General features: G+C 34.0%; 1 protein-coding gene across 1 annotated transcript in view; it reads right to left on the bottom strand.

Moving 5' to 3' along the window:
• Positions 1–1,606: 1,606 nt before the first annotated feature.
• The window catches only part of PIK3CA (phosphatidylinositol-4,5-bisphosphate 3-kinase catalytic subunit alpha), an 80,953-nt gene continuing 57,488 nt past the window's right edge, over positions 1,607–25,071 (bottom strand). The window contains exons 7-21 of the mRNA XM_044251823.1: positions 22,464–22,569; positions 21,591–21,743; positions 21,366–21,500; positions 16,359–16,483; positions 15,408–15,489; positions 14,935–15,099; positions 14,609–14,712; positions 12,731–12,902; positions 9,918–10,024; positions 9,269–9,390; positions 8,381–8,459; positions 4,487–4,657; positions 3,789–3,906; positions 3,529–3,680; positions 1,607–2,510 (exon numbers count right to left, since the gene is read on the bottom strand). Coding sequence (XP_044107758.1) covers positions 2,240–2,510; positions 3,529–3,680; positions 3,789–3,906; positions 4,487–4,657; positions 8,381–8,459; positions 9,269–9,390; positions 9,918–10,024; positions 12,731–12,902; positions 14,609–14,712; positions 14,935–15,099; positions 15,408–15,489; positions 16,359–16,483; positions 21,366–21,500; positions 21,591–21,743; positions 22,464–22,569 — 2,062 coding nt within the window. The 3' untranslated portion in view covers positions 1,607–2,239. The remainder of the gene's footprint in view (positions 2,511–3,528; positions 3,681–3,788; positions 3,907–4,486; positions 4,658–8,380; positions 8,460–9,268; positions 9,391–9,917; positions 10,025–12,730; positions 12,903–14,608; positions 14,713–14,934; positions 15,100–15,407; positions 15,490–16,358; positions 16,484–21,365; positions 21,501–21,590; positions 21,744–22,463; positions 22,570–25,071) is intronic.

Raw genomic sequence — 25,071 nt, 5'->3', positions numbered from 1 at the left:
AGCTCAAAGCTTTTTGGCACTCAGTAAAACGCTGTTCTGTTAAATCTTCAGTTTCCACCATCAGAGTTTCAGATTTGTACCATTTCATTGAATTTTCCTGTAATTAATCCCTGATACAGAAAAGACTGGGATGTTAGTATGTATTAACTGAATATATATAAAAGGCACAAAATGTTAAAGAAGTTTTAATAAGTTATGAAATCTACATCTGCAAAAGAATCTATTTGGCTTCCTGCTTAAAATGGGAGTTTAAATTCTTCTTAACTATTCCAAGACAGTTTACAGAAATAAGTTCCCCTAAATCTTCAAATTTATTTTTCTTGTTGGCAATATTATATACATGCTTTAGTGAAGTACCTAAGTTTCCAATAATTAGGCCCTTTAAGGGCTCTAAGATAGCCAAATATTAAGAGTATTTGAATTAGAGTCCCTTGTTTACTATTCAAGACTTCTATTATAGGTAACTGATTTCATAAATGAGTATCATTTACGTGATGTTGTTTTACTAGAGTATATAATGCACACTTTTTATAAAGTTGTATTCCAATAATATGCCTAATCTAGAAAACTGTCAGTAAATTATTGCACTTTTTCTGGTGTGGCACCTGGACATTTGCTAAAGCTATTTCCTAGGGCATTAATCATTCATTTCAAATACTGAGTAAAATATCAGATTCTAGCGTGATGACTAGCATTTGTCCCTACACCTTGGGTTAATGTTTCCCCAAGTGTTTAAGAATGTATCCTGCACTCAAATGCAATTTATAAAGTTGGACAGTGAGCCCTAATTGCGTGGAGATGGGACATGATCTTAAAATGGTTTAAGGTCCTACTTTTATTATCCAGATATTGCATAAATAGCCTAAAAAGGTAAAAAGTTCATGGTTTCTATTCCCCCATATTATAAAGTAGTATTCATGAGCATACCTCGGTAGAGGGGTTGAAGCAATCAAGAAGATACTCTATATTGTGTTAATTTTGGTAACTAGTTTCATGACTGAGGCATTACCAACTATAAAGGAAGATGGAGAATGGGGGAGTCATATGAAAACAGAAAGAAAGAAAATGAAAGAAGATGAACTTTAATCTGTTTTCCTTATGTAGTTATACACTAGTCATTGGTATAAATGGGATAGTGCCTGAGCCTCACCCACAGACCAAGAGGAAAGCTGACCATGCTGCTATGAACAATAAAAAATTTGGGGTGCAAAACAATGCATGAGTATGGGACAGATCATGTAAATAAAGAATATATATTAATGATAGTTTCTATAATATAAATAGCCTTTAATAAAAAAAATAATCTTTTTAATAACATTAATACTCACTTCTATTTTCTGGAAACATGCATGAAAAATGTATTCAATTCAATTGCAAAAGGAAAAAAAATCAACCTACGGTGAATACTGTACAATTCTGTAGCAAGAACTAGTCCTGCTCATTCTTTCTCTCTGATGATTATTGTACTTTGTGGGAACCCAGAATTTCCCTGGGAAATAAGAATCAGATTCTTGTAAATACTGTCCAGAAAAAAACCCAAAAACACCACCTTATAACAGGTCTCACTTGTGACTGCTTCCAAAACTTTGCAGATTAAGACCCCAAATCGTCAAAAGGTTTGATTTATTAAAAAGGAAAAGTCTCTGATGAAATCTCAAGAGCCCCTTCCACCCCAAGCATTTTTCTCTTCATTAAACAAGGAGTCAAAAAACCCACCTCAAACTATAAATTGAACAGCAATGAAAAAATAAGAAATCTTCATTATTTTCTAATCTCAATGTAATTTAACACCAAACTTCAGTTTCCTTGGACCTAATGCGATAATAGACTGTGTTGTGTCCACAATTTCAAAACATAGAACATTTGCAAGACAAAAAAAGAACATCATTCTTTTTCCTTCTCCATCATTTCTATATATTTTGGGGTTTTTTTGTTTTGTTTTCTTTTTTAAAAAAAGATACAAACAATCTTCAAAGTTTACCTTTTTGGACTTAAGGCATAACATGAAATTGCGCATTATTCTAAAGCTTAATTTTGAAATGAACTAGTTTAGTGCTCTCAAACCCTGTTTGCGTTTACATTATTTAAATTATATAGTATTTTATTTCTGTTCTTGTGTAAATTCTAATGCTGTTCATGGATTGTGCAATTCCTATGCAATCGGTCTTTGCCTGTTGACAGTTATTAACAGTGCAGGATAGTATCCAGATAATGAGCTTTCGGTTTCTCAATTATCATTTCAGTTCAACGCATGCTGCTTAATTGTGTGGAAGATCCAATCCATTTTTGTTGTCCAGCCACCATGATGTGCATCATTCATTTGTTTCATGAAATATTCCAAAGCTTCTTGTTCAGTTTTATCTAAAGCTAGGGTCTTTCGAATGTATGCAATATCATCAAAAGATTGTAGTTCTGGCATTCCAGAGCCAAGCATCATTGAGAAAAGATTTATGAAGAGATTGGCATGCTGCCGAATAGCTAGATAAGCCTTGTAACACATCTCCTGAAACCTATAAGTGATAAGAAGAGTGTAATCAGTATGGAGCAAATGGGGTTAATACCTTCAGGTGTCTGCTCAAATGTCACATCATTAGAGAGGCCTTCTTGAGCAAATCTATAAAAAAATAGCATTCCTCTCCCCACTCACCTTGCCAACACTATCTGTTCTCTTCACCCCATGCTAGTATGTAACCTCCGTGAGTCCGTAAGGATTCTGTTTACTGGTTATCACCAGCACCTTAGGATAATACTTGGTATATCAGCAGTTTACTAAGGATTTATTAAATGTAAGAACTGGTCCATACCAAAGCCTATAGGATTTAGCATTGGACCAGGACAGAATTGCAGATAAAATGGAATTTTATACAAGGTTTTTGAAAGTACATTTAGGTTTAAGATAGACTGATGATATACCAGAAGGTGATCAGAAAAATCATAAATAAATGCGGTAATTACAGTTTACTGATTTCCTCAAATTGTAAGACTAAAAAATGTTGTCTTAAGCACTATAACTTATCAGTATAGAGAAGATATAGTCCAATTATTTAAGCAACAGTAAATAAAACCCTTTAATATATTAAGTTTAAGAATCATTTTCTTGGGTGCCTGGGTGGCTCAGTGGGTTAAGCCTCTGCCTTCAGCTCAGGTCATGATCTCAGAATTCTGGGATCGAGTCCCGCATTGGGCTCTCTGCTTGGCAGGGAGCCTGCTTCCTCCTCTCTCTCTCTCTCTCTCTGCTTGCCTCTCTACCTACTTGTGATCTTTCTCTGTCAAATAAATAAAATCTTAAAAAAATAAATCACTTTCTTAGGCCTTAATTAACTAAATAATTAATTTCAGGCCTTTACTAATTAATAAATTGGTTTTTCTTTCCATTTTTCTTCATAGCATTGTACAATAAATAAATACATTAAAATACTTGGGCCAGAATGTTAAGAAAACATATTTTAAATTGCTTGAAAAATATCAATTATTTTTGAGAGAGCAGAAAGAATTCTGTACTTTGTATTTTTGATTTCTTGAACTTACCTCTCAAATTCTCTTGTCTTTGTGCATTCTTGGGCTCCTTTACTAATCACTATTAAGAAATCTTGTGTCAAAACAAATGGCACACGTTCCCGTTTATAACCAAATTTTTTCTTCTTGTGATCCAGAAAGTGTCCAAAATCTATATGAAACAGCTTTCAAAAATAAAGAATTATATTATAGTTTGACAAATGCAGAAATGCAATATCCTGAATTAATAAACTTAAGAACACCAAAACATTTTAAAAAGAGAAAGCTATTACTTGTCCATCATCTTTAACCATGATGTTACTATTGTGACGATCTCCAATGCCCAGAATGAAGGTAGCGACACAATATCCAGCACATGAACGTGTGAAGAGGTCAATGGCTGCATCATATCTACAGAGAAAAAATAAACACCTGATGACTAGTGTGTTAACAGAGCAATCCAGTCCAAATTGGAAAAAGATGGTCAAAGTCTGTACTGAAGAGTGAAAACAATCACTGTCGTTAAGGGGAGGAAGTAATTATGTCCAAAGGACATTTCTTCCTCTGACTAAAGCACAGACTTATGACTACAGCATAAGTCTTATACTTATGACTAAAGCATAAGTCTTATTATGGTGAAAAAATAGTGAAGGTGTCATAAAAAAATTCTTCTAATCATTTTAACAATGAACTAAAAGCAAATTTTGAGATGTTCAACGTTGACCTTGAAAAAAAAAAAGAATAAGCAAGAAAACACATTAGATACCTAAAATTGGATGTATAAAGTTGGGTATATAGGGTTTCACCAAAACTGAAGTAATTCTGATCATTCAAAGACAAAATTTCATCAAATATTTCAAAAGGTGAGCATATTTTTTTCCCCAAAATAAGTACATGTTTTCTCTGGTCTCAGAGAAATGTACACAACCATTAAAAGACTCGTCTAACAAAACCTTAAATTGACGTAGGAAGAAAAGAACAACAGACTCACATTTCTCCTTTGTTCTTGTCTTTGAGCCACTGGTGGAGTGTGTGGCTGTTAAACTGCAGAGCGCCTTTCAGGCCACCTTTGCACTGAATCTGCATAATCGTGTGAGAATTTCGCACCACCTCAATAAGTCCCACACAGTCACCAATTGACAGACAACCATAAGGTAACATTCTGAAAAGGATCAAGACATTTGCAATTAAGTGATGGAATATTAAAACAGCAAATATTTTAATAGGCTAATGCAGGAATATCCTTTGTGCAAATTTGTCATGGTCTCATGACTTTTATTTATAAAGGTCTCATGACCCTTACTCCTTTAACTTTGGTTTTCCTTTAAAATTAGAAAAATCCTCAAAATTATCTGCCATCATTTGTTATAAGCTTCAATTGAGAGAGCACCTAATTGAATATGAGAAAAGCATTAAGATTATTGTGGCAATAAAAATTTTATAAACATTTATGACTTCAAAAATATGGGTGAATTTCAGCTTGTTTAGCTGAAATCTAAATAATACTTTGGGGCAGTTCTCAAGTTTTTGGTCTCAGGACTCCTCTACAGTCTTAAAAATTACTGAAATCTCAAAGAGCTTTTATTTATGTGGGTCATATCTACTGATGTTAGCAATTAAAATAGAGGAAAAGATTAAAGTACTAATTCATTTAAAAGTAAAAAAAAGTGCTATGTGGTAACATAAATAACATCTTTTATGAAACAAAGAACCTTATGTTAAAAAAAAAAATTCTTGGGGCCCCTGGGTGGCTCAGTTGGTCAAGCATCTGACTCCTGGTTTCAGGTCAGGTCATGATCTCGTCGTCATGGGGTTCCGTGCTCAGCACAGAGTCTGCTTCAGATTCTGTCTCCTTCTCCCTCTTCTGCTCTTGCATTCTCTCTCACTCTCAAATAAAGAAAATCTTTAAAAAAGGAATTCTTACTAAGAAGAATGACACTTTCCACACTTTCTTTAATGTCTGGCTTCATAGTACTGAGCTGGATTCTCCTATATACTTTTGTATTCAATCTAAAGCAATGTTTTAATTGAAGCATATGAAGAAAATCTGGCCTTGTATCATTAAGTAGGTAGATAAAGAAGTACTGTAATAGCCTTTTCAGATAATTGTAGATATTTTTCTTTGATATTATTCCAAAATTTGACAAAAGGTAGTTTCTCAAGTTGTAATATGGAATGTGAAATCATATCAATATACTCGTCATACTGTTACGTTAAAATCTATTAGTCTACCTTGCCTCTGAATGGAACTTTTACACATATATGACTTTATATATCCTGCATTGGTCATTTGGAAGATATTAGTTCACTGAGTTACAAAGCTCTTTCAGTTGGTGATACTTTTCATTATATTAACTAAAAAAAAAAAAAAATCACAATTGTTATTATTACCAGTAATATCATTAGAAAAGTCTTTACTTTGAGAGCACTCTTAAAGCTAGTATATACAAGTTTTTCCAAATTCTCATTTTTGCTTGAAAACTCAAATTTGATCTTTGACAACAAATCCTGTCAGTTGTTCACCTTGAAGAGATAGGCTCATAACATTCATTTTCAAGAAAATGTCTACGAAATACCCATGTTTCAAAAAACCAAAGCTTATTATTATTATTTTTTGGGGCTTCTATTATTTTTAAAAAAATATTTTATTTATTCATTTGAGAGAGAGAAAAAGAGAGAGAGAGAAAGAGAGCAAAGCAGGGGGAGGGGCAGAGACGGAGACATAGACTTCCTGCTGAGCAGGGACCTCCCCCCCATTCTTTTTTTAAGAGTTTATTTATTTATCTCTGAGAGAGAGAGAGAGAGAGAGATCATGAGCAGGGGGGAAGGGTAGAGGGGGAAGCAAGCTCCCCAATGAGCAGGGAGTCTGATGCAGAACTCAATCCCAGGACCCTGGGATCATGACCTGAGCTGAAGGCAGACGCCTAACTGATTGAGTCATTCAGGTGCCTTATTACTTATTCTTAAAGTAAAAATAGTGTTCCATGAAAAAAGCAGTTAGTATAGCTTGAAACCCACAAATACCTTTTCTTGATAAACCGTATTTGGGTATGCAGCAGAAGTGCTATATGGGTAATTCCCACTCATCACAGTGTAGAAAAAAGGACATGTATTCAAGCGAGGTGTGAGCAGTTAAAAAGACAATGAAAAAAACATTCCAGTTAGCACGTAAGTACTAAAGTCTAGTTTTTCTTGCTTTGTTGTTCTCATAAGCTACTGTCCTCGCTTTTCATCTTTCTTTTACTTCTTAAGTTTCTAAAAAGTAATAGTTTATGCTTATTTTCATTTTCTCAATTCCATGTAGCATAAATTCTATGCCTACCACTCTACTGACTTAATTCTTCTTATAGTTCATCATGAGTCATCAAATCTAAATTAGGCTTTTTCGTAGTCCTTATGCTCTTACATCCCTTGAAGCACCTATACCGTGAATCTCTCCCCTCTTTTGGGTTCTGTGAATTACTTCCTCTGGCCTATCCCTTTGATGATTTCTTTTATGGAATCTTTCCTTCTACCTGCCTTGGTAAATGTGGGAATTTCTTAAGGTTGTACTCCTGCTCAGTCTCTCTTACTTTATATTTTAATTTTATTCCTGCTGAACATGCTCACAGTTTAAAGAGTCAGACAGAGTCCTATAAGGCTTGTGACATAAAAAAACCCAAACAACAAGCAGAGAATCCAAGTTTTGGCAAAAATAAATAAAAATGCTCTGACTTCTTGAAAATAATTTTTTTATTTAAAATCAAACTTTAAATAAAAATTTTTACTTAAATTACTTAAGTTAAAAAAATTTAGAAAATATTCTAAGACTTAAAAACTTTTTGAAGATCCAACTTACTTTCCAATGATCTAGCTTAACTTTAAATGGTTTTTAGCACACTCACTCATTTACAGTTAAATACCAGAGTTATATAGTTAAATCCTTGACTCTGCATTCTCTTTTGTTTTGTACTTTCCTGGAGGCAGTGGTAGTAATGGCATGTGTATCTCTCAGATGCAGAAATTATACCAAAAGAGGAAGCTTGATTCGTATAACACTCTTTTTGGAAAGCAGAAGGGACTAAGCACAGCATCAGGAGTTAAAAATTTGAAGTTGATGACCTAATTTTGTGCTTTAGCAAATTACTTGACATGTCCATTTTTCTTCTTTGCAACAAGATGATTCTACTATGTGTCACTGATGTATTTTTACATACTACGTATCAATCTTTAGGAGGCATACAAATAAACCCTAATCTGCTCTGCTACTGCAGCTGGAGTTGACTCCTATGCCCACTTATGGACAAAAATTCTTTTGGAGAGAGAGCCTTTGCTGGAATGGCTAGATTTGCAAAGAGGCGAGAAAAAGAAGGGAACACTGAGAAACAGAAACGAATTAGGATAAGATGAAGCACGACAGAAAACTCAGACATAACTGTAGAAGGCTGGGCAGAAACAAACAGAAGAGCAAAAGCTTTAAGACGAGTTCTTTTCATAAATTTTACTGTCAAACTGATTTAAGATTAGAGGCTACATAAAGTTTTAAAATTAGAAAATTTACATTACAAAAGAAACTTTCTTTTAACCTCTTAACTTCTGAGTGAAAACAGGGGGCTTTTGTGTCTCTTATGTTCTGTCTTAAAAAGTTCTAGACACATTTCAGACACAGTTGCAGTCTTTGCCAACTTAGAGGTACCTCTTCTCGCCTTGCTGAATCTCTTTGCTATTGAGCGCCAAGGAAGAGGAAGACGAATGACCGTGTAATCAACTAGTATTAATTACTACTCCCTACATTTTTTCATAGATAAATGCCCCTTTATGCTTTATAACTGATGTTTACTAATAGTTTTTCTAATACTTTTTCAGGATAACTTTCAACATATATGTTGCCTTACTGGTTACCTACCGAAGATCAAGACCTTGGTTTTGCCAGATATTTTCCATAATGCGAATTATTTGAAGTGTGAGCATATCTTGCCGTAAATCTGCAATTCAAATAATATGTATCACCGTTTAATTCCATGAATGCAAACCTGGTGTTATGTCATCATGTTGCTTTCAAACAGAAAATAAATACAGCTATATTTACTTTTCAGATTAATCTATAAGGAAGCAATATTTTGATTCTTAACCCATTTCTAAAGTACCTGCATAAACCCATCTGTATAACGATGTATTTCACAAAAATTTTAAATTAAAATATTTAAAGTACTTATTTTTTTGAATCCTTAAATTTGAACCTGTTTATAAATATTGGGGTTAACAGAATTCAGTGCTGAAATGTCGTTTCCCAGGGGAAATTCATCTTGATCCTCCCACTGCTTCCTGCCACAGCCTGTTTTCTAAGTATATTAGATCCTTCTTTTTTATGATTTCTTAGCAGACTACACCTTTCTTTGGTACCATATTATAATTTTATTTTTGTAATTATTTGTTTAAAGTCTCTCTTCTCCCTGCTAGACCATAAACTTTAAGAGGCAGGGACTCTGTTTTGTTTATTCTTACAATTTGACGACCTCGTACATCAAATACTTATAGAAAGAATGGATACTCACACAGCTAAGTAAATAATAGAAACTTATTTCAGGCCTTTCAATTCTAACTTTAGTACTTCTTTACTTTTAATAATTATACATACATTTTCTAAAGGTTAAGACATTTGTTTAATATTATATATTTTACCACACACATATTCCTTAAATGGCTTTCAATAGTCTTCATGCTTCATAAATGTCCTGTTTATAAAAAGATAGCTAAATTCATGCATCATAAGCTCATTAATACTCTTCCTTACCATCCCCATTTTTAAAGATGATCTCATTGTTCTGAAAGAGCAACTCTGACATGATGTCTGGGTTCTCCCAATTCAACCACAGTGGCCTTTTTGCAGAGGACATAATTCGACACTCTTCAAGCCTTTAAAATAGTTAAAAACTTCACTAGGCACCTTATTTTTAAAATTCTTTTACCCTCAAATTTATTTTTAAATACACAGTTTAAATACACAGACAGTTTAAATACAGTTTTTTGAAGTGTTACAAAAATTTAAAACCTCCACTTAATTTATGAATTCATTTATTCAAGGGAGTATAAAGAAAAAAATTACGCTTAAAACTTTCTTACATAAAAGCACATGAATTTTCAACAAATATAGGGATATGCCATTCGTTTTATAGATATTAATTTCATTTTTGAAATGAAGCCAGAAATTCTGGCCAGAAAAAGTTTTAAACTCTATTATTAAAGTAATAAAAACACATTCTGAATAAATGCAGTTCTGAACTTAAGAAAACTAAACAACCTATTCTACTAGGTAGGATAACGGGAGAGGGAAGCATATGTAATTGAGCATTGTAATTATAAATTTTAACTTTTCTTAAGATTTTTTCCAGGAAGGTTACTTATTTCAATATATCAATAAACCTTCCAATAAGGTACATTACCTGAGATTTCCTAGTTGATGAGCAGGATTAAGAGGAGATAGAAAACCTTGGAGAGCATCCATGAAATCTGGTCGCCGCATCTGCTCAACTAAAAACTTCATCTGTACCTGATAAATGAGCATAATCATGTTTAGAGACTGATTTCATGAAAGGTAAAACTAACCACTAATCTCTCTTATATGTTGTAACCACAGTATTGTATGGTGTATGAATCCATATCACGTTTCTGATTAGAAAGGTTTCTATCACACAGAGCAATACACTTCAGGCAGAGGCAGGAGGGGCAGCACTGTGCACTCTCCTATGAGAACACTGCTAGCTGACACAGGCAATGTTTTGGCTCTAGAGCAGGGCTTGGTCAACTATGGCAGGTTTTGTAAATCAAACTGCACTGGATATAGCCATGCCCTTTCCTTTAGATACTGGCTGCTTTCACAGCAAAAGAGCAGAGTTGAATAGTTACAACAGAGACTGCATGGTCTGTGAAGCCTAAAATATTTACTATTTGGCCTTTCACAAAATAGTTTGTTGACCTATGGAGGAAAAACTATGGAGATATTAGGTTAGCTTAGTAACTTTACTTTTAAGCTTTGCAGAAAAAAACCATATTCATTTTCTTTCTGTTTAGTAAAAAGAGTCTAGTGAGGCTAAAGGAAATTGTTTGGAAAAGGGCTTATAAAAACATTTGTTAGGCTGAGTCGCATACTGTACTCAGGTTCCAGTATGTATGCAGAAACATATCTTTTTTTTTTTTTTAAAGATTTTATTTATTTATTTGACAGAGATCACAAGTAGGCAGAGAGGCAGGCAGAGAGAGAGTGAGAGAGGGAAGCAGGCTCCCCGCTGAGCAGAGAGCCCGATGCGGGACTCGATCCCAGGACCCCGAGATCACGACCCAAGCCGAAGGCAGTGGCCTAACCCACTGAGCCACCTCACCTGAAACCAGAGCCCAGACTGCTGAGCTGTATCATGCAATGACTGCCATTTTATTTTAGAAAATCGTTACTTATCAAAAATGTAAAAGGTAGGTAGGGGACAAAAAGAGGTTAGAAACTAGGAATTCATAATCAATTAATTTTCATAATTTAATTTTAGTAATAATGTTTGTTTTGTTTTTGTTTTGTTTTGTTTTCACTATGGAGAAGCAAGTAGCTGGAAAATATAGTCATCACTGACTACGGCAGCTCTGGCTCATGTAAAGGCATTTCTTTTTCTAGCACTATCAACCCTAATGTTAGCACACTGCTTCCAATGCTTTATCATTGTACGATAAAGCAGGAAACCACTCAAAGAAACTGCTTTTGTTCCTATGGCATTTTCACTCCCCTATCACAATCCCATTTGAGCCAATAGTAAAGTGAGTAATGACTTTCACCTTCCTATTTAACTCACTGTATCAAAGCCAACCTGTGATATGAAAATTCCAGCTAAAAGAAATGAGTATATTTGCAAATTTAACTAATATCTAGTTTCTTTTTTCTTACCTGTTACAATATAAATATTATAACTTTTTTTTTTTTACTTTTATTCTTTCAAAGCAGGCTAGTCCCCTCTAGCTCATGATTCCAGCATCAGAAACAGTACAATTATTTTTAAAAAATCTTTTTTTTTTAGAGAGCAAGTGCGAGCAAGGAGTCGGGGCAGAGAGAGAATTTTATTTTTTTAAGATTTTATTTATTTGACAGAGAGAGAGATCACAAGTAGGCAGAGAGGCAGGCAGAGAAAGTGAGGGGGGAAGCAGGCTCCCTGCTGAGCAGAGAGCCTGATGTGGGGCTCGATCCCAGGACCCTGGAATCAGGACCTGAGCCTAAGGCAGAGGCTTAACCCACTGAGCCACCCAGGCGCCCCCACAAAGAGAATCTTAAGCAGGCTCCATGCCCAGAATGAAGCCCAATGCCAGGCTTGATCTCATGACCCTGAGGTCATGACCTGAGCCCAAATCAAGAGTTAGATGCTTATTAACTAAGCCACGCAGGCCCCTCCCACCACTATTTTCTAATATCATTTATTTCACCTTCAATAAAATCAGCTCAGTCACTCACTAAATGACATTTAGATTAATCCACTAACTTTCTTTAAAATTTTTTTTTCATGCAGTATCAATGACGATCTTGGAAAAATTCATTCGGTATTGCTAATTTACATTCTTTGTGCTTGGGGACTAATATACTCGGATTTTTTTTTTTTTTTTCCTATTTCATTAGAGGTGAGGAATGATCTCACTTTTTACTACAGGATGTGGTAGACTAAAAAAATGATAGGAGGAAAAGGTCATGAAAAATCCTTAACATTTCATATTCCTCAGTTACACTAGGCTAGATTACAGATCACCAGAGTGTGTGATAATGTTCAAAGCATGACTAAGAGTCCACCTTAAACTTAGCAATGTACAAATTAATTTCTTTACACTTATTTTCAGGGTCATTACTAAAAGATAAAAAATGGCACAAAATAAGGAATCATAATTTTAAAAGTTAGGGCTGTGTAAAAGAGAAGGAAGGGGAAGAAGAAAGAACTAACATTTACTGGGCACTGCCTGCATTCTGGGCACTGTGATATATGCTTCAGTGCATCTCATGTAATTTAATTCTCACTACACTATGCAGAAAGTATCATTGCCATTTATAAATGAGAATAGATCTCAAAGTCTAAATAATGTGTCTAACATTACATAGCTGAGAGACAATGAAACTTGGATCCAAATCCTGATATGCTTGATTCTAACACCCACAATCTGCATCTACACTGGGCTCTCAAATTACCCTGCCTCACTGCAATGCAGAGTCTCAAAAACAAACTAAAGATTCACGTACCTTTTGTGTTTCATCCTTCTTCTCTTGTTTGAGGATATCAGTTAAGTTAATGAGCTTTTCCATAGCCTCAACTTGCCTATTTAGGTGCTTCAAATACATCCCACATGCACGACAATAGGACTCCAAAAGAAGGCCAAACCTCTGACTAACTGTTTTATTGTGCATCTCAGATCTGAAAGAGCACAGAATTAAAACAAAACAAAAGAAAAAAAAAGACTGAATACACACATGTATGCACACACACACTGCATTATATATATGGTCCTAAATAAGTACATATGTATATAGTTTTTTTAAAGAAAAGATGAAAACCCATTTTTGAAATCCAATAAATGTTATCATCATAGTAACAATAAACTTACGTAAAATCTATCATTTGGAAGAAAAATAATCAAGAATTTAAGATAGTTTCTGGAAATATAAATTTAATAAACAAGACTTCAGGCCTACTTCAACTACTTTTCATTTACTAATCTTAGCATGAGATTTATTAACTATAGAGAACAATCTGATGGTTACTGAAGGGGAGGTGGCTGGGGACGAGGTGAAATAGGTGGCAGGGATTAAGGTGTGCACTTGCTTTAATGATGAGAACCAGGTGTTGTATGGGAAGTGTTTAATCATTATACTGTACCTATTATAATACTAATATGTAATACTAATATTATATTGCATGTTAACTAACTGGAATTTAAAAACAACTTGAAAGATATACAAACATGTAACAAGTAAATTCAGGAAAAAAGTAATCAAATGAATAGGGAGGGAGTGAAGAGCGAGTGAATACTATTTGACTCTTGTGGCATACATATCCTCTTTCTACATTGAATTTAATTATTTTAAACTTAGCTTCAGGATTCCATTTTGATTTATTTATTTATTTATTTATTTATTTATTTATATTATTTATTTATTTATTTATTTTTAAAATTTTTTTTTAAAAATTTTTTTTAAAGATTTTATTTATTTATTTCACAGAGAGAAATCACAAGTAGACGGAGAGGCAGGCAGAGAGAGAAGGAAGCAGGCTCCCCGCTGAGCAGAGAGCCTGATGCGGGACTCGATCCCAGGACCCTGAGATCATGACCCGAGCCGAAGGCAGCGGCTTAACCCACTGAGCCACCCAGGCGCCCCCATTTTGATTTATTTTAACATTTAAAAAAATCAAGTTAATTATTAAAAAAAATCAAGTTAATTATAAATCTTCCTAAATTTAGGAGAAGTGTATGGCTTATGATATTATTAGATCATATTCTACAAAATACTTTTAATTCTTTTATTTATTTATTTATTTGAGAGAGAGAGAGAGAGAGAGAGAGAAAGAGAAAGCATGATAGAGGAGAAGATCAGAGGGAGAAGCAGACTCCCTGCTGAGCAGGGAGTCCACTACGGGACTTGGAGATCATGACCTGAGCCAAAGACAGTTGCTTAAGCAACTGAGCCACACAGGTGCCCAAATACTTTAAATTCTTAATTAGCTTGTTTTCTAGTAAGAAACTTGGGATTTCTGTCATTATTGTTCTGAATTCCAAGGCAGGATTTTTTTTTTTTTATTTTGGATATTTTAATCCACACATACAGTGAAATCAACTGCAATATTAACCAATATAAAACTAACAAATTTTACTTCACTTAAAGTAAAATCAAAGTCTTTAAAAATATTTCAGGTCTCATTTCTATATAAAATTCAGTTTTGAATTTTCCTGCTTATTTAATACTAAAGAGAAAAACTTGAAGGGAAGCTTATGACTGGTACAATATACTTTCATTATGGAAAACTCAGACAGAAACAACAGTATATAAGTAATATTTATAGATCTGTTAAGAAAGCAAGTAACATATATCTAAAGAATTTAATGGGAAAATAATGTGACTTACTTTAAATGCCAAAAGAAAAAGTGCCCAATCCTTTGATTAGTCAATGCTTTCTTGAGTAAAAATCTCACAAGCAGGTTATCCAAATACTGTTCATATTTTAGGACCTATGTGATTAAACACAAACATAAAAACAACATTGCATCAATCAGGGTCAGTTTTTGCATGGCTGGATTTAAAGAAAATTTTTTAGAAATTAAGTAGGTATTACTGGTAATAAAACCCATTTTTAAAAAAGCATAAAACTAGTATAGATAAAGATCCACAGTCTGAATAAAGGTGCATGGATTTAGAATAAAACATTATTTTTCTATTTTACATTATTTTACCTGTACTAGCTGAATTAGGTACTGAGAAAGCTTGTCATCTGTTAAGTATTTTTCCAAGCACCGAACAGCAAAACCTCGAACCATAGGATCTGGGTAATTACAGTCCAAAAGTTCCATAGCCTGTTCAGGTTTGATTGGAGGCCAATCTTTCACTAAGCAGTACATCTGTTATGGCAAAAACAATAAATCACATTTAAAAAGGAAAGACAATTGTGAGTGAACCCTCTAAGACAATGTCTTAATTTCTTCTTTTAAAATTAGTTAAGAGCTCTCCTTATGAATTTGGTGTTTAAAATGTTCAATTCTAACTAATTTTATTAGTGGTGTGAATGGTATTTTTTCCCACTATATTATCATATTAATATAAAACACAGTCTATTTCACCTCTTATGCAGACTTTCTGAGAGAAAACAATTTGAGTGACACATGAATTTTATACAACAGTTATTCTGTAATCTCAAACATGCATTTACCTGAGCTACTTCATCTCTAGAATTCCATTTAACAGACAGAAGCAGTTTGGGTAGAATTTCAGGGATAGTTACACAATAGTGTCTGTGTGGAAAAGACAAAACAAAACAAAAAACATTCTTGCATGTTAATCAAAAGGCCTAGATATCTAAATTTTAAACTATGTAATCTTTCCAAACATACTGAAACCTTACCATTACTGGCCTACTTTAATATCAAAAGAAATCAGCATTTAACACTATAATTGCATATTTATGCACACATAATACATAGACAGTTACAATGTCATGGAAGACAAAAGAATAATCCAAATGGAAGACAGATACTTTGGAAAAAAGTATGAATTTATTTCACAACACTACATAGCTCTTTTTTTACTCACTCACCCAACAGAAAGCATGAGGAGAGTTGCCACTTCTACTGTAGTCACTGGACAAAACTTATGTTTCAATGGACTTTCTGCAGAAAGGCACTGCAACTGCTTTATTTAAATAAACCAGTGTATAATTCCTAAGTAGTGGGGTAATTTCTCCATAAGTGAAAATAAAGCACTGCACTATTACTTTGAGGAAGTATAAGGAAAAAAATGGAAGGAACACCTAAAAATTGAAATATCTAGACCAACTACATCCCAACTAAATTGATCTAAAGCTATGGGTATTTTTTTTTTTAATCTTGAATTTCATTTAAAAACGTCCCCAAAACAATCCTAAAAAAAGTCACACCAGGGATTTAGAATTTTAAAAAAGCCTTCAAGCCTTGAAGGTGGAAGGTTAGTACCAATGCAGCATGATTTTCTAGAAATACTGATCTTTATCCACAGTTTAAAAAAGAATATTGTTTATGACAAAAAAGTCATGTAAATTATGCTTTATATACTTTAACAGGTATTGAAGAACCCGCAAGATAAGCCAAAATCAGTTGTTTCAGGGAATATTCATCTTAACATTTACCTGTGGCTCCATAGAAAATCTTTCTCTTGCTCAGTGATTTCAGATAGAGGATCTCGGGTACAAATTGCTCGGAGCTGTTCTTTATCATTTTCTCTTAATTCGTTGTCTCTAGCTAGTCTGTTACTCTGCAAAATAAAGTAATATCTTTTATGATTTCCTCTGCCATATTTTCCCCTGGATTCATGAGTGATCTACAAAAACAGACAATGGCCAACAACTTTACACTGCTTATTAATTGTTGTGATACAGTTTATTCTCATCACAAGCCTTTATTTTCAGGGATGGGGAGAATCAGCTTAAGGCAGTATTTGTGGAACAAATCCAGTATCTTAGTTAACATTACCATCAGTCACAGAACAGTCACTGCCAAAGTGAGTCAGGGATAAGACCAGACTGGGATACTTGGGGGTAGAAGTAAGTACTGACTTCTCTTCCTGATAAGGCCCCTTCCTAGTATTCTATTAACTATTCTGCTCATGTTTCTGGAATAAGAAATAGTAAAATAATAAAATACAAATGTAAATTATTTCATAATCTTTGCTCAAATATATCCTTATAATCACTGCAAGGCTCTCAAATTTAAAAAGTAAAAATAAGTAAGAGAAAAAAGGAAAAGAAATACCCTTGTTAAAACACTGGACGTTAAATGTTTGGAAACTAAAATAAAAACACCATAACCTTTGGTATAATGCCAAGAGTCCAAGTAACATATTTATTCCCTTTAAATACAGATATATTAACTGCATAATGAATAATTATGAATGTATATTAATATATTACGAAAATAAGTACACATCCCCTTGGGACGGGTCACACATATTCCCAATGGCTAAAAATGAAAGCAGGTATTCATGCCACTTGGTTTTTATTAACATTTGTTAACATTTTATTAACAACACTTAAATATTATTAATTTATCCAATAGTATAAAGAAATATTATTGGCACATGTCCATCAACAAATATTTATTAAAACATGTACTGTGTGCCTTGTTTTGTTCTTACTGCTGAGGGTCTTAAATAGTAAAAGAACCTGCACTAACAAGATTATAGTGAAAAATTATATGAACAAATTAAAAAAAATTGGAAAGCTGATATAAATACTTTGGGTGATATAATGAAGATGACTTGAGTCATTACACTGGGTATCTGGAAGTGGCCTCTGAGAAGGGAGTATTTAATTTGTGGTCCAAATGATAAGAAAGAAGCACCCACACTAAGATCAGGGAAAAGAGTACTGCAGGTGGAGGAAACAGTGAAGGTGACCCAAGAAGAGAATGAGTTTGGTATTAGGGAGGAAAAGGAACAAGACCTGGGAGCCTGAAGCCCAGGAGTCAAGGGGAGAGTGATGGGAGGCTATGTTCAGGCCACATAAAATTTGCAAGTCAAAGTAAAAGATTTGGATTTTATTTTTAGTGAAAGCTATGTAAAGGATGAATATCATGATTTGATTTATGTTTCTTTTTTTAAAAAGATTTTATTATTTGACAGACAAAGATCACAAGTAGGCAGAGAAGCAGGCAGAGAAAGCGGGAGGGGTAAGCAGGCTCCCTGCTGAACAGAGAGCCTGATGCCAGGGCTCAATCCCAGGACCCTCTAGCCCACTGAGCCACCCAGGCGCCCCTGATTTATGTTTTATAGAGATTACTTTAGCTGCTTTGTAGACTGAGGAAGACCATTTAGGAGGCTATTGTAATACTCAAGGTAAGAGATAAAAAAATACTTAACCCTTGATTCACAGGAAAAGTAGTCCTTATCATTTATCATCTTGGTCTAAGCGACTCTTAATATTATTGGCTTATTTTTTTAGTTGTTTTCATTTTAAATATAAAATAACTTAATAAACTATGAAAAAATTTTGTGAAAAACAATTGTGAAAAACAACTTTATTTGACGTCTTACTAAGAATTTAAACACAGGTGTGATATGGTAAGTGCTGTGAAGTGTGAAGACCTGTATCCCTGGGGCAAATAATACATTATATGTTAATAAAAGTAATTAATTAAAAAATAATTTAAACACAGCAGAACCAAATTCATAATCAAAATGGGCAACATCCTTTGAATGCCATTAACTGCTTGCTCATTAACTGTCATGCATGAGCCTGGTACACACACATCTTCCAGATCGTGATTCCATACTTCAAATGCATATATAGTAAGTTCTAGCTTATCATCACTCCTGATTTTTCTTCTTATACTTCAATTGTCAAAATATAATACTTTTGAGAACTTTTATAGTAATCCAAGCAATTTTATATTTCTACATCACTTTTTTCCTTCCACTCATCTTTGCATACACACCTGCCTGTGATGTTTATTCACTTAAAAAGTGTATCAAATAAATTCTGGTGTATAGCAGCATTAAAACTGGAAAGAAAGATGAGGTGTGGTCCAGGTTCTCATAAAAAAATAGTGTGTGATGAAGTTATTCCTGTTGAATGACTAACTGGATACAATATTTCCTTTTTGTTCTTGGAAATATATTGTTCACTCATCATATCTTGAGTTCGAGAAAATTCATCTAGGACATTATTTGATGTTTTACCTACATGATCAATTTTACCATCATTAGAATCTGAAGTAATGACTCTCAAGTGGTGTAATTTTGTTCCCTCTACCTCCAGGACCTTTGATATCGTTTCTATCTTAGGTTTATAGAAGTTTTCAATAGACCCGATCGTAACTGAAAAACTGACCCAGTTTTATTTTATTAAAAACAACTTTTTACTTTAAAGCAAAAATTCCTCTCAGAAAGAAAAAAAGTCATAAAATATCAGTCCTTTTTTTAAAAATTTTTTTTCAGTATTCTAAAATTCATTGTTTATGTACCACACCCAGTGCTCCATGCAATACGTGCCCTCCATAATACCCACTACCAGGCTCACCCAACCCCCCACCCATCTCCCCTCCAAAACCCTCAGTTTGTTTCTCAAAGTCCACAGTCTCTCATGTTTTGTCTCCCCCTCTGATTTACCCCAACTCGCTTCTCCTCTCCATCTCTCAATGTCTTCTGTGTTATTCCTTATGCTACACAAGTGAAACCATGTAATTGACTCTCTCTGCTTGACTTATTTCACTCAGCGTAATCTCTAAGAGAACTGCTCAAAAAGAAACTCAAAAGCTAATTGAGACAGACTCTGATGATAAAGTGAATGTATGAATAAAAATAGGAGATAAATGAGTCTTAAAGTGACTTGACTTTCATAATTCCTTTGGTTTACAGGTATAACTAATGGTAAAGCACTATGGACAATTCATGGGAATGCTCATCAATATTTTTTTTTTAAGTTTTAAAAATTTTATTATTTTAAATTTTATTTATTTATTTATCTATCTATCTACATATATATATTTATTTTTAGCTCATCAATATTTCAATCCCAATTTCAAGATTAAGGAGTTTCTGTTCAGTTACAGCAAAATAGGTAAGAGTTAGAAGCTCAATACTTTTTTTTTTTTAAGATTTTATTTATTTATTTATTTGACAAACAGAGATCACAAGTAGGTAGAGTGGCAGGCAGAGAGAGAGAGATAAGGGAAAGCAGGCTCCTCGCTGAGCAAAGAGCCGGATGCCGGCTGGATCCCAGGACCCTGGGATTATGACCTGAGCTGAAGGCAGAGGCTTTAACCCACTGAGCCACCCTGGTACCCCAGAAGCTCAATACTTATTAAACACTGATACTGGATAAGTTATTTAAACTCCTTAAGCCTGTTTCCTTACTGGCAATATAGGAATTATATACATACTACCCTCATAGAGATTGCTTTTAAGATTAAATGAGATAAACCATGAAAGGTGACTGGCATCACAGTACACAGTACTGTGGTACACAGTAAGCACTTGATAAATGTTAGAATTATCAACAAGAAATCAAAGTTACAAAATAGAGGCTACATTTTTCAAGAAAAAGAATTCCTTTGTACTTTTAGTATCAGAAAGAATTCAGTAATAATTTAAAATTAATTTGTACCTCTCTAAATACCTCCTACATATCTCTGAAAGTATATTGGCAGGAAGGTTATGATTATTACTAATCAGTTTACAAAAGGGTTTGTAAACTCCTTACTGAGAACACAGCTGTAAACTAATACAGTTCCTCAATGCAGGATTCCAACTGCCCCTGGGCATTGCTGTTACTCAGGTAGGCCTATTTCAGGACCTCTTGGCCCCATACTCATTGGTTGGTCTAGCCATAATGTATCACCAGGCCAAAGAAAAAGTGATAAATTTGAAAACCAGGGAAAGAGACAAGAACAAAAGTATCTTCTCTTAGCACTGACACCTTTGCCCTTGAGAAATTAGAGTTAATGGTCTTTGAACCCAGTTATACTGTGGTTCCAAATTAATGGCCAAGATCAGACAACTTGATTCACACTTAAACTTTCTTTTATATGTAATCTTTTCTAGGGGATCCTAGAGTATGGTGGAGTATGGAGTATGGTGGTAACAAAGCTCTCCTCTGCTTCCAAACTTAACTAACAATATACTCATACTTTTGTTTCAACTTTCAGGTTATTATCCCAGAAAAGTAAAAAGTTCTTTCTTGAACCCAATACATATTGGCTTGTCACCCCAACCGTCTGTGGTCATTCTTGGGATACTATTGGCTTTTCTATCATTATCACCTATCATGATTTATAATCTTACACATTTCTTTTACCACTTCAACGTCTATTTTCACCATTAGACTGTATATGCAATGGAGGTCTCTTTAGGTCAAAACTTCATTACCTCTCACACAATGAATACAAACATATAGTTGGCATTCAATTAATATTTGTTAAATGAAGGCAGGCTAGGGCTCTGACTAAACTAAGAGACAGAACTTCAGTAACAGTACTAGCATATAGAGAATGTGATTATACTAATTACAGCAACTCTGTCCAGAGCCTATAGGAGCTATGCCACTGTAACTAAACCCCATGAACCCTGCTCCAACAAAAAGGATAAACCCAAATCCACTGATTATGACTGATACTTAAGAAAATTTAGTGATCTGCCTTACCAGTCCTGCGTGGGAATAACTAAATCCTGCTTCTCGAGACACCGACCAGTTGGCGTGCTCTTCAATCACTGACATATCTGGGAACTTGACCACACTGCTGAACCAGTCAAACTCCAACTCTAAGCATGGTGTTTCCTAAGAGATGGAATAAAAGGTATCATAAATATCGTGCTTAACCATCATAAAAAAGGAAAAAATTCTGATTTATGATAATAAAAAGCTTACTTTATTTGGATTTGACCCAGTAACACCAATAGGGTTCAGCAAATCTTCTAATCCATGAGGTACTGGCCAAAGATTCAAAGCCATTTTTCCAGATACTAGAGTATCTGTATAATCAAACAAGTTTATATTTCCCCAGGCCAATGGACAGTGTTCCTTCAAAAACAAACAGAAAGATATTCACTACTCTGTGGATTAAATTATAAAATGCATTTTAAAAAAGATTATTTATTTACTTGATAGAGAGAGACAGAGAGAGAGAGAGAACATAAGCAGGGGGAGTGGGAGAGGTAGAAGCAGGCTTCCTGCTGAGCAGGGAGCCTGATGTGGGGCTCAATGTGGGGCTCAATCCCAAGACCCTGGGATCATGACATGAGCTGAATGCAAATGCTTAATGACTGAGCCACCAAGGTGCCCCTACAAAATGCATTTCAAAGCACTTTTCTTCCACAGAAAGAATTCAATAACTATCGCTACAATGATAGCTTTAATAAGTCACATCAATTTTTTTTGAAAGTACAAGCACTTTCTGTTTTCCTATTTGAAATAACAGAAATTTTTCTTTAATTATAAATAGGAAATATGAACCAAAGCAAGCCAGGCAGATATTGGCATGTAGTCACATAACAGATATTTGTGGGTAGTCATTGCATGTATAAAAAATTTTGTCCATGTGAACTCAGGACATACTTGTAAATAAATTCGGGAAGGTCTGCTGAGGTATTCTTCTATGACACATTTATTTATTAAAAATTTAAAAATATTTGACTAATTTTTTTAGATAAAGAAAAAAATTCACTTCTTGATAAAATTCAAAGCAGTATAATTAGGAGTTTTTTAGAGGTAAAAATAATTATTCCTTCTGAAATACTTTACCTCTTTAGCACCCTTTCGGCCTTTAACAGAACAAATGGAAAGGCAAAGTCGAGCAGCACGAGGAAGATCAGGAATGTATATATCATAATTTAGCCATTCATTCCACCTATGTAAAATTTTAAAGAAAAAAAGAATTTACTAAAAAAAAAAAAAAAAGGCTTTATCCAGAGTATATAAACAACTCCTACAAATCATCAAGAAAACAAAAAATCAAATAAAAACAGGTCAGAAATCAACTGGTATAGACATACTTCACAAGATCATATCCAAATGGCCAATAAATATAAAAAAGTAGTCAATATTATTTGTCAACCAGAAAATGCAAAATAAAATCTCATAGAGATAACACTATATAAGAGATTGGCTAAAACTATAAAGGCTGATGATACCAATGATGTTACCAAGGGAGGGTAAGGAGGTGTAGTAACAGGAAATCTCACACATTGCTAGTAACGAGTATTTGCAAATATCCCCAAAGTGTTAACAATCCAAATGTCCAAAAGTAGAACAAATTGCAGTATATTCTTATAATGGAACACCATACAGCAATGGAAATAAACACGTTACTTGCAATACGGATGAAATCTTTTTTTTTTTTAAGATTTTATTTATTTATTTGATAGACAGAGATCACAAGTAGGCAGAGAGGCAGGCAGAGAGAGAGGAGGAGGAAGCAGGCTCCCTGCTGAGCAGAGAGAGAGAGCCTGATGTGGGGCTCGATCCCAAGACCCTGAGATCATGCGAAGGCAGAGGCTTAACCCTCTGAGCCACCCAGGTGCCCCAATATGGATGAAATATTACAAACATAAGTGAAAGAAGTTACATATAAGAGAGTATCTAATTCTTAAGTATATTTATATAAAATTCAAAAACAGTTCAAACTGAAAAATAATGTTAGATGTCAGGATAGCTGTTGCCTTTGGAAAGGTGAGAAGGTTAATGGAAGGGGCAATGTCATATTTCTGGTAAATGTTCTATTTCTTAACCCGCATAGTAGTTATATAGGTACTAACTCTGTGATAATTCACTGAACTTTATGATTATCATTTATATACTTTTATACATTTGTGCCATACTGCAGTTAAAAAAAAAACTAGCTTATAGAAAAGGCATTTGAAAGAGGGAAACTAAACAAGAAGAGTGAGATTTTCTATGATGATTACAATTGTATTTACTTTTACACATGATGTAATTTTATTCAGAAGAACCCGTTAAGTCAGTCACTATGCAAAACAGGATGTGTAAAGCAGAAAGTATTTGAAGTTGAGAATAATTACTTGACAAGAGGTAACAGTTAACATTCATAATAAAGAATAAAAAGTTGCTATACAAAGTGATGACAAAAATTATTCTAGTATTTATGATAATTCTTTTTAATTTACTGGATATTATATGCGAAATTATGTCTATATTTGGTGGACAGATCTGTAAAGAGCCAAGTAACAAAACTTTAAAAAACAAAACAAAACATTTAATTTATTTATTTGACACAGAGAGAGAGAGAACACAAGCAGGGGCAGGGGCAGAGGGGGAGAGAGAGAAGCAGGCTTCCTAATGAGCAGGAAACCCAATGTGGGGCTCCATCCCAGGACCTGAGATCATGACCTGAGCTGAAGGCAGCTGCTTAACTGACTGAGCCACCCAGATGCCCCAAAAAACTTTGTTTTGTCTTGTTTTGAAACAACAGTTACCAGTATAAACTCAGGTCAGACTACCTTGGGTAGACTCCTGTTCACTATTTTATTAAATGTGTGACCCTCTGTGATGTGATGAGCACTGGGTGTTATATACAACTAACGAATCACTGAACATTATATCAAAAACTAATAACGTACTACATGTTGAATTTAAATTAAAAAAATGTGTGACCCTTGGTTTTGTCTGTTTTCTCATCTGTGAAATGAGACTAATACTAGTACTTATTCCCTAAGATTGTTGTGAAGATTAAATGAGATAACACAAGAGAAGGGGTGAGTGGCTGGCTTGGTCAGGTAACACAAGTAAAGTGAAAAGAATAGTAACTGGTCCACAGTAAAAGTTCAAGTGCTAGATATTAATCTAGAAAATTTCTTCAAAGTACTTTTTCATAATTCTATTTTTTATTATAAATAAAATAAGACTAAACAATTTAATGGTAAAAATTCTATTTTTAATTAGCCAAACTAAGTTATAAGCTTCATCAGTAAAATAAGTTCTACTTATGGACAAAGATTAAAAAAAAATATTGTCCTTTGATGCAGAGAAGACTTATGCTTAAATGGGTGAAGTTAGTAATAAGAAATTCTAAAGGGAAAAGAAATAAATGCAAGTAGAAGAAATACTGTTGGATCTGGTAAGTCCACAATAATTTAAGAAAAATTAAAGATACATGTACTTTGATGTTCCCAGGAGTTTTTATTACTTATAAATGTTTCAAATTGCTTATAATTAATGAAAAATATCCTACACATTTTCTAAAAGAGCTATGTCCCATAACTGTAGCTGTTCAATACTATGCTAATTGACAAAAACATGTTTCTCTCTTCCTCTAAAGTCCATACAGACATGTGCATACACACATATCAATTAAATTCTTAATTTTTAGGCAATGGCTTGATATATATAGTCC

Source organism: Neovison vison, chromosome 6, assembly GCF_020171115.1.
Source record: "Neovison vison isolate M4711 chromosome 6, ASM_NN_V1, whole genome shotgun sequence".
Classification (NCBI taxonomy): domain Eukaryota; kingdom Metazoa; phylum Chordata; class Mammalia; order Carnivora; family Mustelidae; genus Neogale; species Neogale vison.
This window is presented reverse-complemented; position numbering and strand designations above follow the sequence as displayed.